At 40.8% G+C, this 19,030-nt stretch overlaps 1 protein-coding gene and 1 non-coding gene across 8 annotated transcripts in view; both read right to left on the reverse strand.

Moving 5' to 3' along the window:
* Positions 1–336: 336 nt before the first annotated feature.
* Positions 337–412, reverse strand: TRNAV-AAC (transfer RNA valine (anticodon AAC)). The gene has a single exon. It is a non-coding gene; the product is annotated as a tRNA-Val (tRNA).
* A 5,770-nt stretch (positions 413–6,182) lies between these two features.
* The window catches only part of LIN54 (lin-54 DREAM MuvB core complex component), a 74,633-nt gene continuing 61,785 nt past the window's right edge, over positions 6,183–19,030 (reverse strand). For all 7 annotated transcript variants that reach the window (XM_066385472.1, XM_066385468.1, XM_066385469.1 and 4 more), the window contains 2 exons: positions 10,018–10,220; positions 6,183–7,276 (listed from right to left, as the gene is read on the reverse strand). In XM_066385472.1, the coding sequence (XP_066241569.1) occupies positions 7,075–7,276; positions 10,018–10,220 (405 nt within the window). In that variant the 3' untranslated portion in view covers positions 6,183–7,074. The remainder of the gene's footprint in view (positions 7,277–10,017; positions 10,221–19,030) is intronic.

The raw sequence follows: 19,030 nt of genomic DNA on the forward strand, positions 1-19,030 counted from the left end.
GCCAGGCCGATGCTCTACCACCGAGCCAACTGGCCAGGGCCACTTTTTTTTTTTCTTTTTTATTAATCAGTGAGAGGAGGGGAGGCAGAGATATACTCCCACATGCACCCTGACCAGGATCCACACACAAGCCCACTGGGGACGATGCTCTGCCCATCTGGAGCCATTGCTCAATTGCTCCAACTGAACTCTTCTTAGTGCTTGAGACAGAGGCCATCCTCAGCGCCCATGGCCAATTCGCTCCACTCGAGCTATGACTGCAGGAGGGGCCGGGGAGAGAGAAAGAGAGAGAGAGAGAGAGAGAGAAGCAAGAGGAGAAGGAGTGCTTCTCCTGTGTGCCCTGACAGGGAATTGAACCCAGGACTTCCACATGTTGGGCCGATGCTCTACCACTGAGCCAACCTGCCAGGGCCTTATCCTTCCTACTTTTCAACAAATAGTGCTGTAACAATTGGATATCTACATGGAAAAGTATTAACTTAATGGATCTAAATCTAAATGTAAGAGGTAAAAGTACAAAACTCTTAGAAGAGAGTTGAGATTTAGATCTATGTTTTCTTAGACATGACACCAAAAGCACCATCAACAACAAAATAAATTGGACTTCATCAAATTTAAAAACTTGTGCTTCAGGGGACATCGTCAATAAAGTAAGAACCCAAAGAACGGGAGAAAATTTTTACAAATCATATTGTCTGGAAAAGAGTTTGTATCTAGAATATACAAAGAATATAACTCAATAATAAACAACAACCCAATTTTTAAAGCGAGTAAAACTGAGTAGACACTCTTCAAAGGAGATATGACATCTTAAATGATATTGAATGATCCAATCCATGAACATGAATGGTATCTTTCTGTTTTTTAAGGTCTTTGATTTTTAAAAAAAATCAGTGTTTTTGCTTGACCAGGCAGTGGCGTAGTGGATAGAGCATTGGACTGGGATGCAGAGGACCCAGATAGAAACCCCAAGGTTGCCAGCTTGAGCGCAGGCTCACCAGCTTGAGCGTGGGGTCGCTGGCTTGAGCATAGGATAATAGACATGACTCCATGGTCGCTGACTTGAACCCAAAGGTCACTGGCTTGAGCTCAAGTTTGCTGGCTTGAGCAAGGGGGTCACTCGCTCTGCTGCAGCCTCCCCCCCCCCATCAAGGCACATATGAAAAAGCAATCATTGAACAACTAAGGTGCTGCAATGAAGAACTGATGTTTCTCATCTCTCTCCCTTCCTGTCTATCCATATCTATCCCTGTCTCGGTCTCTGTCACACACACACACACACACACACACACACACACACACGTGTTTTCTACATTTCACATATACATCTTGTACATATTTTTGTTACATTTCATGTTTTATGGTGCTGCTGTAAATGGTAATTTAAGCCCTGGCCAGTTTGCTCAGTGGATAGTGTTGGCCCCATGTGTTGATCCCCCAGTCAGGGTACTCGTGAGAAGTGACCATCTACTTCTCTCCCCTCCCCCCTGCCCCTTCTCTCTCTTCCCATTCTGCAGCCAGTGGCTCCATTGGTTTTAGCGTAGGCCCAGGGAGCTCAGGATAGCTTGGCTGTTCTGAGCTTTGGATTCAGGCGCTGAGGGTAGCTCAGTTGATTAAAGCATTGGTCCCAGACAGGGGTTGCCAGGTGGATCCTGGTCGGGGTGAATGAGGGAGTCTATCTCCCCTCCTCTCACTTAAAAAATAAATAAAAATTAAATGGTAATTTAAAATTTTCAGTTTCTAAATGTTGATTTCTATGTATAAACACACTTTTGCACACTGACTTGCTAAACTCACTTACTAGTTCTAGTAGCTTTTTAAAAAAAGATCATTTGACTTTCCCATATAGGTATTCACATCATCCACAAATTGATACTGTCCTACTCATTTTTCATCAATGGCCTTTTCTCCGCTCATACAGTGACCTCCAATAGTGTTGAATAGGAATACCTTGTTCCCAATCTTAAGAGGGCAAACATTGTCCTCACCATATATGTTAGCTGTACATTTTTATTAAAAGCTCTTTTATCAGGTTGAGGATCTCTGCTATTCCCAGTTTGCTGAAGAGTTGTTTTATAATAATTAATGGATATTGAATTTTGTCAAATTTTCTTCAGTTTTTAGGAAAAAAATTATTTTGAGACTTTAAATACCATAATAGTTACCCTTTTAAAACATACAACTTAGTAGTGTTTAGTATATCCAAAAGGTTGTTTTCTGCAACTTTTGAGATGCTGTTTTTCTTTTGCATGTTAATACTGATTTTTTTTTTTAATGTTGGGTCAACTTTTTTTATTTTTCTGAAGCTGGAAACGGGGAGGCAGTCAGACTCCTGCATGCACCCGACCGGGATCCACCCGGCACGCCCACCAGGGGGCGATGCTCTGCCCATCTGGGTGTCGCTCTGTCGGGACCAGAGCCACTCTAACGCCCGGGGCAGAGGCCAAGGAGCCATCCCCAGTGCCCGGGCCATCTTTTGCTCCAATGGAGCCTCAGCTGCGGGAGGGGAAGAGAGAGGCAGAGAGGAAGGAGAGGGGGAGGGGTGGAGAAGCAGACGGGCGCCTCTCCTGTGTGCCCTGGCCAGGAATCGAACCCAGGACTTCCACATGCCAGGCCGACGCTCCACCACTGAGCCAACCGGCCAGGGCCTGGGTCAACCTTTTATCCCTGGGATAGACTCACCCTGGTCATGATGTATTGTTTTTATATATTGCCAGATTATACTTGCTAATAAATTAGTTACATTAAAGTCTGTGGCCATAATAAACATTACCCTGGATTTACTGATTTTTTATTGCTTTTGGGTGAAAACTAAAAATACCTTAAATACTTTCATAAAACTTTTAAAACTTTTTTTTTTTTTAATTGAGAGGCAGGGAGGCAGACAGACAGGGTCCTGGATGTGCCCAGCCTGGGATCCACCTGGCAAGCTCCCTACCAGGCAATGCTCTGCCCATCTGGGGCTGCTGCTCTGTTGCTCAGCAACCGAGCTATTTTAGTGCCTGAGGTGAGGCCATGGAGCCATCCTCAGCACCTTGGGCCCACTTGCTCAAACCATTTGAGCCATGTCTGCAGGAGAGAGAGAGAGAGAGAGAGAGAGAGAGAGAGAGAGAGAGAAGATGGAGGGGTGGAGAAGCAGATGGTTACTTCTGTGCACCCTGACCAGGAATCTAACCAGGGACTTCACACACTGAGAGCCAACTGGCCAGGGCCAAAAGTAAATTTTTAAAAGATATATATTTTTAAGATTTTATTTATTGATTTTAGGGGGGGGAGAGAGAGAGAAAACAAAAGGCAGTGGGGGAGGAACAGGAAGCATCAGATTATAGTAGTTGCTTCTCATATGTGCCTTGACCAGGTAAGGCCAGGGTTTCAAGCCTACGATTTCAGCATTTCAGGTTGACATTTTATCCACTGCACTACCACAGGTCAGGCTAAAACTAAAATTTTAATTTAAAAAGTTTAAAAACTTTATATACCTTACATTTAATAAAATTACTTGGATCATAAAAAGTTCACATTTGGCGTGACCTGTGGTGGTGCAGTGGATAAAGCACGGACCTGGAATGCTGAGGTTTCCAATTCAAAACCCTGGCCTTACCTGGTCAAGGTATGGCCTTGCCCAGTCAAGGTACATAAGAGAGTTGATGCTTCCTACTTCTCCCCCTTCCCTCTTTCTTTCTCTAAAATAAATAGTCTTAAAAAATATTAAAAAGAAGGAAGTTCACATTTGGTCTGTAGATGACAAAATGAGTATTAAAGAAGCCCTAATGCCTGACCTGTGGTGGTTCAGTGGATAAAGCATCAACCTGGAATGCTGTGGTCATCAGTTCAAAACCCTGGGCTTGCCTGGTCAAGGCACATATGGGAGTTGATGCTTCCTGCTCCTCCCCTCCTTCTCTCTCTCTCTCTCTCCTATCTTTAAAACAAATAAACTAAAAAAATAAAGAAGCCCTAACAAGGGGAAAGACCCAAGTAATTTACATAAAATATAATTATCATTAAAAGTAGTGACTGGCTCCAGCCTCTGAGTTGCTGCAACAAAATTCCTATATGAAATGTTTAAGGTGCAATATGATCACATGCAGGGCTGAGGTCCTTGGTTTGAAGCTGTATTTACATAACAAGTATTCATTTTCTTAGTTATTCATTACAAAACAATAAAATAAACTTTCCTAGAGGTATTTTTATTCACATTTTACATAAGAATTGAAAAAATGTCAGATGTGCATAAAAGAAGATTGGGAGGCCAAAGCAGCAGTCTCCCCGAAGTTGCTGCTCATCTTGTTTTAATATCCTGTAATGTTATGGTTCTGGTTTTAATATAGTCCAAGGACAAGATCTACAAATTGCTTTCAGTTCTTATAAGAAAGTGCTCACCCCATAGAAACATCAAGCATTATTAAAAAAAAGAAAAGAAAAAAAAAGAGTAAATTGTCCTTAAAAGAAATAGTGGAAGCCTGACCAGGTGGTGGCGCAGTGGATAGAGCGTCAAACTGGGATGTGGAGGACCCAGGTTCGAGACTCCAAGGTTGCCAGCTTGAGCGCGGGCCCATCTGGTTTGAACAAAAGCTCACCAGCTTGGATCCAAGGTCGCTGGCTCCAGCAAGGGGGTTACTTGGTCTGCTGTAGCCCCACAGTCAAGGCACACATGAGAAAGCAATCAATGAACAACTAAGGTGTTGCAACGAAAAACTGATGACTGATGCTTCTCATCTCTCTCCATTCCCGTCTGTCTGTCCCTATCTATTCCTCTCTCTGTCACTGTAAAAAAATAAATAAAAAAGAAATAGTGGAAGAATGTCTCATTTCAAAGCGATTTATGTTAATAATAATTGCACAAAATGATAGATATTTTAGTTGTGATTTTTCAAAAGTAATGTTAAATTTACCTAAAATCAGGTATGTTAAAAGGTTTTGTGCATGTTAAATGGTTAAAAAGTAGTGTTATTAAAAAAAAAGTGCAAAAGCTCTTTGTACAGAATAGTATAAATGTTTATTTTTTGTATGATTTACTTTGTTGTTATGTTTTTACAATATAGAAAAGTGTATTCTTTGAATAGCTCTAGTAAATATAAATTTAATCTTTCTATTTTGGGATGTAAATAGAGCTAAAAAATTATATACCCAACCCTCCCCAAATAGTCTTTTAAAATTGTTGAATTAATGTGGATATTAATCTTGTTCAGCAATTTGATGCAAATGCCTAAATACAAAAAGTTGTTTAGTAAGTACTACACACAAAGGAAAAGACTTAATACTTTCGCTTTTTGAAAATCAGAAAAACTAGTAGCATTTGATCGCACCTTCAAATTTTTACAAGCAAAACATTATCAAGCAATGCCATCATACATAATTTATAATTGTAATCCAAATTTCACAAACATTTTCTGCACACTGTATATAAATACACATCACAAAGGTGCAATTAGAAGTGAACACAGAATATGTACAAAATGAACAAAGTTTAGGTTTAGACCAAAAAGGTACTGTAATTTTTTGAAAAATAACTTGATTAGATATTATTTTATCCTCTTACACTAATTTACATTTATACAAATTTTAATTAAACACACTAGATTGAGGTGCTAAGAATGTTTGCACTATCTACATTTAAAGTTTACTGCACTGTAATTTTGTAAATTCGAATTTCAAAAGAAAGATACTAATGCATAACGGAATTTTCTTTTGGATTACTTAATTTCTATTGCCTATATCTTGCATGTTCATATGAACATATATACACACTTAATACATACAACTATAGATTCCTTGTAGGAAATGTAATAATTATACACTAATAATTATTGAGGATTAAGGTACCTAACAAAAGGCCTGAATTCCAACATGGTTTTTTTTGTCATAAAATCTAGAGTTCTATTATAACAGGCTCTTAAATTCATAAAGCTCTTGAATTTCTGAAAATGATTTGTAAGTTATTTTAGTAATTATATGAAAACACTCATACCTTCAGCTTACCAAATCACTGGCTAAAAATAATGCCATATTAAACTTTCCTTATAAAAAAAAATCCCACTATAATTTTGAAAGCATTATTAGGAGGCCCATTTCAGTAAATCAAGTTTGAAACATCTGGTTTGAAACATCTTAGTTCAAAAAGTCTATAAAGAGAACTGTACAGACGAAAAATCCTCCCCTAAATTCATGTCTCAGAGTTTCAATCCATTCAAGCCAACTTTTATACCTGGTAATTATATAAGGTTCTATTTTACCACTACCTAATAATATGTTTAGCTTTTATATATAGGAACCTTTCATTTGAACAGTACCCAGTAATCACATTGATAATTTATTATCATTTCAAATACATAATACTTCCTTGAAAGAAAATGGAAACATCCCAGAGCATTTCTTAGTCACTTCTTATTATAAAATCACATGTCCATCCTTTGAGAATTCTTTACTATCCCTTAAGGTTTTATATGTTTTTTTAAAAAACAAAGTAATTTCTTTATTTTAAAAGTGTGCCTATGAATTACTTTCCCTTCTGACAGTCCCAAAGTGATCCTATTATTCCAGAAACCATCATAAAAAGTTGATTTTTCTTAAACAAAAAAAGATAATGTTTTTCTAAACACAATGCCATTGAAACTATGTTCCATAAGAATTTGTTTATGTAGACGTTCCATCTGCTTATATTCTAGGTCTGGTACCACAGAATGGCTGCGTAACACCAATGCTGCTTTGACTTTTTCTACTGAACAAAGTCATACAACGCCATACAGTATAAATTATAGTAATTTATAAATGTTCTTTATCAATAGAGTCAGAAGGCTAGAACATCCAATTCTTAAGAAACCCAAGCAAATTAAAAAGTTATATAATACAATAAAGAAAAATTCAATTTAGAAGGGGCATAAGGAGATTAACTAAAAATTTTAAAATGTACTAATTTCCTCATTTAAAATTTCTTCTCTCTCAATATTATAATTTCAGGTCTGACAAGGACTAAATTAACAATACAATAATTATTAAATTATCTTCCAGAAAATCAAGTGTCCCTGCACCTTCAATTTTCTGTATAGTTCCATTTATCAGTCTTCTGTGCAAGAATTAGCAATTCATAGCACAAGGGTCACTTTTTGCTTTTCCTGCAGAGTTGATGACGCTCATCAAACATCGTCCAAATTCTTCAAGTATCATCCGTTCGGCTGCTGCTTTTGACTTTCCCTTCTTGTCTGCCTGCTCTGCCTGGGCAAGAAGGCAGTTACACGTGGCTTCAGCTACTTCTTTTGTTACAAATGTAAATGGCAATCTGAAAATGAGAGAAAGGGAGATGGTGGTGCTAAATAAACTACAAAAGTGGATGACGTGTTTCATTTAGAAAACTGTTGACATCTTCATATTCACCCGGGCACTAAGCATTACGATTTATGCAACAAACATAAGCACATCCTAAAGAGATTTAAAAAGCTCGGACCTGGTTTTATGATTGAGCATATTTTAAAAATATTGTTCAGAAAATATAACATTTTACATAAATATATGTCTTCTTACCTAGACAAGGTTATCTAGATAACTAAAAGATGTCATTCTACATGTTGACTTGATAATTCTGTAACAAAAGTCCTCTCAATTCATTATTGTTAGCTCCACGGTGCAGTCTGTTTTATTTACTGCTGTCTCTTCACTGTCTAGAACAGTGCCTGACAAAGATACACTCCTTGAATATTTGCTGAAGGAATGAATAAATTATATTGGGAACTGAAAGTACTATTTACTGGACAACACTAAAAATAAAGCACTTTCTCATATTTCAAATATATTTGTAAAAAATCAAAACACACCAAAATTTTGCATTGTTTTATCACAAGAAACAACAATAAGGAAACCAAATGCTGTTCTGTACATGGGAGTTTCATTCATAAAGACCTGAACTACTGAATATTGAATTAGAGCAACCCAATCTGAGGCTTGCTATATGCAGCCAAGTGTTAAAAGTTTTCAACAGATAAAACTGGGCAACCTAAACCTAACCACTAATTCAACTTTTAAGTAGTCACTAATAGAAGGAAGCCACAAAAACAAAACAAAAAATGAAGCCTTTAATTAAGGTCCACTGTGATAAGAGAAGATATCAGGAGCCAGCCTGCTATACAATTGTATAGAAATAGTTATTTATTTATTTATATTTTTGTATTTTTTTGAAGTGAGAAGCATGGAGGCAGAGAGACAGACTCCCTTATGTGCCCGACCGGGATCTACCCGGCATGCCCACTAGGGCGTTGCATTGTTGCAACCAGAGCCATTCTAGCACCTGAGGCAGAGGCCATGGAGCCATCCTCAGCACCCGGGCCAACTTTGCTCCAATGGAGTCTTGGCTGTGGGAGGGGAAGAGAGAGATAAAGAGAAAGGAGAGGGGGAAGGGTGGAGAAGCAGGTGGGTGCTTCTCTTGTTTGTCCTGACTGGGAATCGAACCTAGGACATCCACACGTCAGGCTGATGCTCTACCACTGAGCCAACTGTTGGCCAGGGCCAACAGAAATATTTAAAATACAAAAAGCACTTTAAATTAGAAAATATTATAATATTATAATCATGTAACTATTACAATAATATAATATATGTTGTATTAGTAATATTGTATAATAGTGCTCAATATATCACATTTGGAAAACAGAAAAAAGGAAAGAAAAATACAAATCTCTGTCACTCAAAGACAAATATTTTATGCTAGCAGAACATTATAGTATATAATTTTGTGTTCTTTGACATCTCATAATATAAACATTTCCCCATGAAAACTAATTGAAAATTTAATTGTAAATATTTGAGTGTAGCAGTATCTTTAATCTCCAAATGGAGATTAAATCCATTTCCACTTTATTTACTCAAGAACCATTTGCTGATTATATTGCAGTTGTAAGAGTTCTTTAGAACTAGTATCTGAAAAATATTTTGTACAAAAGAAGCATTACTGCCTGACCAGGCGATGGCGCAGTGGATAGAGCATCGGACTAGGATGTGGAGGACTCAGGTTCGAGACCCCGAGGTCGCCAGTTTGAGTATGGGCTCATCTGGTTTGAGCAAAGCTCACCAGCTTGGACCCAAGGTCGCTGGCTCGAGCAAGGGGTCACTCGGTCTGCTGTAGGCCCCCGGTCAAGGCACATATGAGAAAGCAATCAAAGAACAACTAAAGTGTTGCAACGAAAAACTAATGATTGATGCTTCTCATCTCTCTATGTTCCTGTCTGTCCCTATCTATCCCTATCTCTGGAAAAAAAAATGCATTACTTTTATAAGCATTGGATCTTATTTCAACTTAGGCATTTTAAATGATTTACCTACCATTTGCAAGGCTTATTCCATTTACTAGTTCCTCAAATTAACCTGTAGCAAACTAATATAAATCTAAGACAGTAAACTGGATGGATCAGGCCCTGACAAACGGGGCAACAAAGGTGCTTTTCTCCTCAGTCACATGGTATGGGTGATTCGAAGGCTAAGAAAACAGGCTCAGAGAGATGAAGTTCTTGTTGAATTCACAAACCACTACAGAGCTCAGATAGTATTTAAATGCAGGTTGGCCTGACTTGAAATGAAGCTCCAGCTTTTCTACTCCAGCGCTCAGCAGTATTGTGAAATGAGCTACAATAATATAGTGTGTGATGGCTGCTTCAATAGTATGGACAGTGCTACAAGGGCAAGGTAAGAGTGCAACAAATGTGGGTAATGACATAACCAATAAGAGGTATGAAAAATCTGGTTTTCTTAGTGGTTTGTCACATTACATAATTGCTCATCTTAGTAGGGAGAAAGCCAATGGAATTAAAAGAGAGTGAACTAAAGCATTACTGTACATTTTAGAACTGTGCAATGTATCTGCTAGCGGCTTTTCTGTTGCCTTTAGATTTCTTTACAAAAAGTAACAAAAGACAGAAATCGCAAAAATCAGATTTGCAATAATAATATGAACTCAGTTCTGTCTAAAGAGAAACTTTACCAAAAAAAGAATATTCATGTCATACTATAAAAGGGATGAAACTATTGACTTACTTTCCTCCTCCGCTATTCAAAGCTGGTGACGGCCTAGTAAGCAAGTCGGAAATTTGAGAGGATAGCTTAGTCTTCGCTGCCGTTTGCTGCTGTACCCTCACTTCAGCTGCGTCTGCCAAGTGCATCAGTGTCTTTCTTTCTGGGCTTTCTTCAAAATTCTTACAGCCAATACATTTGCATATTGAGGAACACATTATTTTTGCCTAGAAGATTTACAAAAGAAAAGCTTCCAAATCAAAACCAGAACACATTACTATAAACTCCAAGATCAAGTCAACAGATAACACAATTAACTGGTTAACTGACATGGAAATTATTAATGGTAAGTGAGATAAGCCAGGCAGAAAAAGAAAAATATCATATGACCTCACTCATTTGAGGAATTCAATGAACAATGTGAACTGAGGAACGGAATTGAGACAGAGGAGAGATCAAAGGGACCAGAGGAAAAGAGAACAGAGGGAAAGGGGATGATAGGATGGGATAAAGCTGAAGGGAAGGGGGGAGGGTGCTATTGGGAGGAGGGAAAGGGAGATGTTGAGGAGAATATGGGGGAGGGGGATGCATTCGAGGTAACACTAGAATCTATGTAAACACAATTAATTAAAATCAATAAAAGAATTATCTATGGAAAAAAAAAATGGGCAAAGGACCTGGGTAGACACTTCTCTAAAGAAGACAGATGGCAAATAGACATGAAAAGATGCTTGTCACTAATCGTCACAGAAATGCAAATTAAAACCACAATGAGAGCCTGACCAGGTGGTTGCACAGTGGATAGAGCACCAGACTGGGATGTGGAGAACCCAGGTTCAAATCATAAGGTCACTGGCTTGAGCTCAGGCTCATCTGGCTTGAGTGGGGGCTCACCAGCTTGAGCACGGGGTCACTGACTTGAGTGTGGGATCATAGACAGAAGAACCCCATGGCTGCTGGCTTGAAGCCCAAGGTCGCTGGCTTGAGCCCGCCCAAGGTCGCTGGCTTGAGCCTGCCCAAGATCACTGGCTTGTGCAAGGGGTTCACTTGCTCTGCTGGAGCCCCCTGGTCAAAGCACATATGAGAAAGCAATCAATGAACAACTAAGGAGACTAAGGAGCCACAATGAAGAATTGATGCTTCTCATCTCTCTCCCTTCCCCTTCCTGCCTGTCTGTCCTTTTTGTCTCTGTCACAAAAAAAAACCCCAAAACAAAACAAAACAAAAAAACACAATGTGATAACATCCCACATTTGTCAGAATGGCTGTCATCAATAAATCAACAAACAAGTGTTGGCTAGGATGTGGAAAAAAGGGAACCCTCATGCACTGTTGGTGGGAATGCAGACTGGTAAAGCCTATGGAAAGCAGTATGGAGTTACCTCAAAAAATTAAAAATGAAACTACCTTATGACATAGCAGTTCCACTTCTGGGAATATATCTGCAGAAACCTGAAATACTAATTTGAAAGAATATACGCACCCCTACATTAATTGCAGTGTTTTTGACAACACTCAAGATCTGGCCTGACCAGGCAGTGGCACAGTGGATAGAGCGTCGGACTGGGATTCGGAGGACCCAGGTTCGAGACCCCGAGGTCGCCAGCTTGGACCCAAGTCTCTGGCTAGACAAAGGATTACTCGGTCTGCTGTAGCCCCATGGTGAAGGCACATATCAGAAAGCAATCAATGAACAACTGAGGTGTCGCAACAAGAAAAAAAAAAAAGATCTGGAAGCAGCCAAGGATCCATCAGGAGATGAGCACAGTGGTGCTTGACACACCAGCACTTTGAATCACGAGCAATTTGAGAGACAAGCAGCCACCTGTGGGATTTTTTGCTTTAAGGCATGAGCAGATGTTTGAACCACGAGCTTTCGCCACCCTCCACTAGATAGCCTGCTGAACGTTCTGAAAGGGAGGAAGAAACAAATTTCCATGGAAAGGTTTTTGTTGAAACAGCCTCTAACTGAAAGTGAGGAAAGTGTGGTGAAAAAGCCAAGTCAGTGAAGAAAATGATGATTGTTGGGCAAATGAGTTTGTAAAATTTTTAGTTTCTGAGTTTGCTTACTTTTATTGTTAAAAATGGCGCTGGGCAGCTGTCTGTGAAATTGCTAATTACCTTCCTGCTTGGGAAGAGCCATTGTTATGCTAATGTACCCCTCCTCCAGTATCTTTGCCTGACCTTGAAGGTAAATATAGTTCATAAACCAGTTTATTTCTTTACATGATCTCTTATTATGTGTGTGTGTGTGTGTGTATATATATATATATATATATATATATATATATATATGTATTTGTTATTTATAAAGTACATTTTCTTATTTAAAGGTATATAAAACAGGCCCTGGCCGGTTGGCTCAGTGGTAGAGTGTCAGCCTGGCATGGAGTCCTGGGTTCGATTCTCGACCAGGGCACACAGGAGAAGTGCCCATCTGCTTCTCCACCCCTCCCCCTCTCCTTCCTCTCTGTCTCTCTCTTCCCCTCCCACAGCCAAGGCTCCATTGGAGCAAAGTTGGCCCGGGCGCTGAGGATGGCTCTGTGGCCTCTGCCTCAGGCGCTAGAATGGCTCTGATTGCGGCAGAGCATCGCCCCCTGGTGGGCGTGCCGGGTGGATCCCGGTCAGGAGCATGCGGGAGTCTGTCTGACTGCCTCCCTGTTTCCAGCTTCGGAAAAATACAAAAAAAAAAAAAGTATATAAAACAAAAAATTGGTGTTTTTTGGGGGCCGGATGGATTAGTTGCATTCCCATTAATTTAAATGGGGAAATTCAATTTGACACATGAGCAAACTGAGTCACGAGCTTGGCCATGAAACGAATTAAATTTGTGTGTCAAGGTACCACTGTAGATAAAAAAGCTGTGCACCCTGGCTGGCTTGCTCAGTGGATAGAGCGTCCTTCCCACGTGCAGACATCCCAGGTTTGATCCCCAGTCAGGGCACACATGAGAAGCAACCATCTGCTTCTCTTCCCCTCCCTTTCCTGTTTTTTTTCAAGCCTCTGACTGTCAGTGGCTTGACTGGCTCGAGCATCAGCCTGGGCACTGAAGATAGCTCCATTAGTCCGAGTGTTGGCCTCAGGCACTGAGGATAGCTCAGTTGCTTCACCCATCGGCCCCAGATGGCGGTTGCTGGGTGGAGCCCAATTGGGGCACATGTGCAAGTCTATCTATCTCTCCTCCTCTCACTTAAAAAAAAAAAAAGAAAAAACTAAAAGCTCTGGTACATTTATACAATGGAATACTATTCGGCTATAAAAGAGAAGGAAATCTTACCCTTTGTAACGGCATGGATGGACCTGGAGAGTATTAGGCTAAGCAAAATAAGTCAGAGAAAGACAAGCACCATATAATCTAACTCATATGTGGAATCTAATGAACAAAATAAAATACAAACAGGCTCATGGATACAGAGAACAGACTGACAGCTGTCAAAGGTGATGGAGTTGACGGGGGTTGGTGGTGAAAAGGGTGAAGGGATTAAGCAAAGAAAGAAAAATCTCACAGATACAAACAACATTATGGTGATTACAAGAGGGAAATGAGGATGGGGAGGTAGAAAAAGATACGGGGGTAAATGGTGATGGAAGGAGACGACTCAGGGTGGTGAGCACACAATACAATATACAGCTGATGTATTATAGAATTGTACAACTGAAGCCTATATAATTTTATTAAGCAACGTCACCTCAATAAAAAAGGTAAAAAAAACATGTTCTTTTTTCTTTTACAGAGACAGAGAGATAGAGTCAGAGAGAGGGACAGACAGGGACAGACAGAAATGGAGAGATGAGAAGCATCAATCATTAGTTTTTCATTGCGCGCTGCAACACCTTAGTTGTACATTGATTGCTTTCTCATATGTGCCTTGACCGTGGGCCTTCAGCAGACTGAGTAACCCCTTGCTTGAGCCAGCGACCCTGGGCTCAAGCTGGTGAGCTTTTGCTCAAACCAGATGAGCCCGCGCTCAAGCTGGCGACCTCGGGGTCTCGAACCTGGGTCCTCCGCATCCCAGTCCGACGCTTTACCCACTCCACCACCGCCTGATCAGGCAAAAAACATGTTCTTTATAAAGAACATGAATTGATACATTACAACAAAAAATAAGGGTCATCTAGAATCAAACCACCTCAATCAAGCCATCATTAACATAGTGGTGACCTCCCACTCATGCAAACACACACATACACTATCATTTCAAAGGGATTCCATAGATGCTATTTTTATTACGGGTATCTCCTTCCCCAAAACCCCTCTCCAGATTCCCCAAACCCTTCAACAGCTCATATATAATCAGTATGTCCTTTCATGAAAAATATGTAAAATATATATTATTTATAAAAAACACAGATATTATATATGTACATATATATATTATTAACTCACAAATACAAAAGGTTTTTTAAATTTTATTTTACAAAATCATATTCCCACCTTTTGGCATCTTCCTTTTCTCACACTATGCCTCAGGATTCCCTCCTTCCAAGTCACCTGGCAGACTGAATGCATTCTATGTAATGGCTGGGAATTACTCCCTGGTAACGATGGGCCACATCTTATTTCACTCCCCTATTGGCGGGCATTTGTTTCTAGCTCTTGAGTACCACAAACAATGCATAAAAAGATTTTTTTTGGTATATATTGTTTTTATTTCTATGAACTAGATTTCTAGAATTGAGCTCACTGGTCAAATGTCACATATATTTTAATTTTAACAGATGTGGCCAGATTGTTCTTCCATAAGGCTGTGACACATTTCATCAGCAATGTATAAACTCGCAGGCGTCCCCAAACTGCGGCCCCCTGAGGCCATTTATCCAGCCCCCACTGCACTTCTGGAAGGGGCACCTCTTTCATTGGTGGTCAGTGAGAGGACCACTGTATTTGGCAGCCCTCCAATGGTCTGAGGGACAGTGAACTGGCCCCCTGTGTAAAAAGTTTGGAAATCCCTGGAAGGAAGCCTTTCCTACATTCCTTCCAACAATGTATATTATAGCTCTTTTTATACGGAGTGAAATAAGTAAATCAGAAAAAAAACTAACAACTATATGAATGCATACATAGAAGGGACATAAAAAATGAGACTCAGAGACATGAACAAGAATGTGATGGCAACAGGGGTGGGGGGTGGGGGGAGGGGGGATGGGGCGAAGAAGGAGTGAGGGGTTGGGAGAGGGGAGGGGCACAAAGAAAACCAGATAGGTGACAGAAGACAATTTAACTTTGGGGGAGGGGTATACAGCACAATCAAATGTCAAAACAATCTAGAGATGTTTTCTCTCAACATATGTACCCTGATTTATCAATGTCACTGCATTAAATTTAATAATTAAAAAAATATTTACCAATCTGACTGGGGAAAATAAAGTGAGAGCTCCTTGTTCTTTACATTGAACAGACTCCTAGTGATTTTGAGTACCTTCTGAGTATCTTTTCTTTAATGAACCCGTGTCAACTTAAATAAATAATTTCTCTCCATAACATCTAGCAAGGTAAACATCATTTTATGAACACTTTTACACTACACTAATACATTCCATTTATCAAGGGGAAACATGGATATACTGTATTTTTCACTCCATAAGACACACCTGACCATAAGACACATCTAGGGTTTTAAGGAGGAAAATCAGAAAAAAAAATATTCTGAACCAAATGATGTGGTAAAATATTTAATAAAATACCATATTTTTCACTCCATAAGATGCATGGGCATTTTCCCCTCCACTTTTGGGGGGAATAAAGTGCATCTTATGGAGCGAAAAATACGGTATATTTTGCGTAAACTGTGTCACTACGAGCAAGTCTGGAACTCACTACCTGAAGTAAGACTACTGGGCCACAAAAAAATATAGAAATCTTACCCTTTGTAATGGCATGGATGAACTTGTAGATTATTATGCTAAGTGAAATTAGCCATTCAGAGAAGGACAAGTACCATATGATTTCACTCATAGGTGGAATCTAATGAACAAAATGAACAAGCAAAATAGAGACAGACTCAGATACAGAGAACAGGCTGACAACTGTGTGTGAGAAGGTGGGGGAGGGTAGAGAGATTGAGCAAAGAGAGAAAAACAAAAACAATTCATGAATATGGACAACAGAGTGGTGACTGCTGAGGGCCGGAGGGCGGGAGGAGGGTATAGGGATAAACGGTGGACAGACCTGACTTGGGGCAGTGAACACACAATACAGTGTACAGATGATGTGTTGTAGAACTGTGCACCTGAAACCTGTGTAACTGTCAGCCAGTGTCACCCTAGTAAATTCAACAACAACAAGAATTATCTAATGATGAAGAGATAAAACCCCTGAGGAGGTGAAAGACACAGACATACTAATAATGTAAATTTGGATTAAGTTTTAAGAACCATAGGAATGCCTGACCAGGCAATGGCGCAGTGGATAGAGCATTCATAGCCTGGGGCACAGAGGACCCAGGTTTCCCCTCGCCCCAAAGTGAAAAGCGGGGGAGGGGAGGGGAGGCAGAGAGACTCCTGCATGCGCCCAACTGGGATTCACCCAGCATGCCCACTATGGGGCGATGCTCTGCCCATCTGAGCTGTTGCTCCACTGCAATCGGAGCCATTCTAGCACCTGAGGCAGAGGCCATGGAGCCATCCTCAGCGCCCGGGCAAACTTGACTCCAATGGAGCCTTGGCTGTGGGAAGGGGAAGAGACAGAGAGGAAAGGGAAGGAGAGGGGGAGGGAGAAGCAGATGGGCGCTTCTCCTGTGTGCCCTGGCTGGGAATTGAACCCGGGACTTCCACACTCCTGGCCGACACTCTACCTCTGAGCCAACCGGCCAGAGCCCTAGGTTTTTCTTAATTTTTAATTTTTTTTTATTTCAGTGAGAGGAGGGGAGGCAGAGAGACAGACAACGGTGTGGTGACTGCTGAGGGACGGAGGGCGGGAGAAGAGGGAGGATAATCAGTGAACAGAGACCGAGATGTGCCCCATCTGAGATTCACCTGGCAAGCCCATGAGGGGGCGATGTTCTGCCCATCTGTGGCTGTTGCTCCACTGCAACTGGAGCCATTTTTAGCACCTGAGGTAGAGGCCATGGAGCCATCCTCAGCACCCAGGTCAACCTGCTCAAGCTAATTGAGTCATGGTTGTGGAAGGGGAAGAGAAAAAGAGAAAGAAATAGAGAGAGAGAGGAGGAAGTGGAGAAGCAGATGGTCACTTCTCCTGTGTGCCCTGACCAGGAATTGAATCCAGGACATACACACACCAGGCCGACACTCTACCGCTGAGCCAATCGGCCAGGACTGAGGATCCAGGTTTGAAACCCCGAGGTTGCTGGCTTGAGCAAGGGATCACTGGCCCTGCTAGAGCCCCCTGGTCAAGGCACATGTGAGAAAGCAATCAATGAACAACTAAGGTGCTGCAATGAAGAATTGATGCTTCTCATCTCTCTCCCTTCCTGTCACTGTCCCCCTCTTTCTCACAAAACCCCCCCCAAAAAACAAACAAAAATAAACCATAGTAAAGGTACTATTATCTAATAGAAACTCAGGAGGGAGAAATTAGAATGATAAGGCATCCATTTGGCTTTGCTAATTCAACTAAGAGGGGGGGGAAAGTTCACAAAAAAAAGCGCAACCATTTAAATTATGTGGACAGTCACTCACTCAATCAACAAGCTCTGTGAAAGAAACAAATATGTTATCCAGGTGCAGACCAAATGGACCAAAAAAGACAATTAAATTCAAAGGACCAACAATTCAAGCCCTGGCCATTTGGATCAGTGGATAGAGCATGGGCCGAGGGTATGAATGTCCTGGATTTAATTCCCAGTCAGGGCACACAAGAGAAGGGACCATCTGCTTCTCTCTCCCTCCCTCTCTCCCTTCTCTCTCTCTTCTCCCTTAGCTAGTGGCTTGATTGGTTTGAGCAATGGCCGTAGGCACTAAGGATAGCTTGGTTGATTCAAGCATCAGCCCCATGAGGATTGCTGGGTGGATCCCAGTCGGGGCACATGCGGGAGTCTGTCTCACTATCTCCCTTCCTCTCATTAAAAAAAATAAATAATAAAAAGACCAACAATTCAATACAAACTGTCAGACATAGAATATTGTTAAAAATAAAACTGTCAGACAACACTGCAGCTAATTCATAGTGACCCAATTAGCCCTGCTAGTCATAGTTTAGTACATATATTCCAAGTTTTTCTATTTCTTCTCTTTTAGAACAACAAATTAATTAGACTGTGTATGTCCTGAATGCCAAGGATATCATTATAACAGATATGGCAACTTTCTCTCTTTTATCATATTTCAATCAGTCTATTGCCTTTTCTACTACTGATTCACAAATTTGTTAACCAGTTCAATTAAATTATTAGTTCACGTTTGAATTTCATATGCCTAGTACGTACTATTCAGTGACACTGGCATGAAAGGGTTCCTCTGCCCATCTGACACAGCTTTATATCAGTTTCCATTTCCTTTTTGTGGACTTGCTTTCATGCTTACATTTTTGTATATTAATGACAATTTTAATTTTTTTGTTTTTTTTTGCAACAGAGACAGAGAGAAGGACAGACAGAAAAAAAGAGAGATGAGAAGTATCAAATCTTCGTTGAGGTACCTTAGTTGTTCACTGATTGTTTTCTCATATGTGCCTTGACTGGGGGGATACAGCAGACCGAGTGACCCCTTGCTCGAGCCAGCGACCTTGGGCTCAAGCTGGTGAGCCTTGCTCAAATCAGATGAGCCTGCGCTCAAGCTGGCGACCTCAAGATTTCGAACCTGGGTCCTCCGTGTCCCAGTCCGACGCTCTATCCACTGCGCCACCACCTGGTCAGGCAATTTAAAAATTTTTTTTTTTAATTTTTCTTAAGTTGGAAATGGGGAGGCAGTCAGACAGACTCCTGCATGAGCCCGATCAGGATCCACCCGCATGCCCACCAGGGGGCAATGCTCTGCCCATCCGGGGCGTCGCTCTGTTGTAACCAGAGCCATTCTAGCGCCTGAGGCAGAGGCCACAGAGCCATCCTCAGCGCCCGGGCAAACTTTGCTCCAATGGAGC

This window comes from Saccopteryx leptura, chromosome 5 (assembly GCF_036850995.1).
Source record: "Saccopteryx leptura isolate mSacLep1 chromosome 5, mSacLep1_pri_phased_curated, whole genome shotgun sequence".
Taxonomy (NCBI): domain Eukaryota; kingdom Metazoa; phylum Chordata; class Mammalia; order Chiroptera; family Emballonuridae; genus Saccopteryx; species Saccopteryx leptura.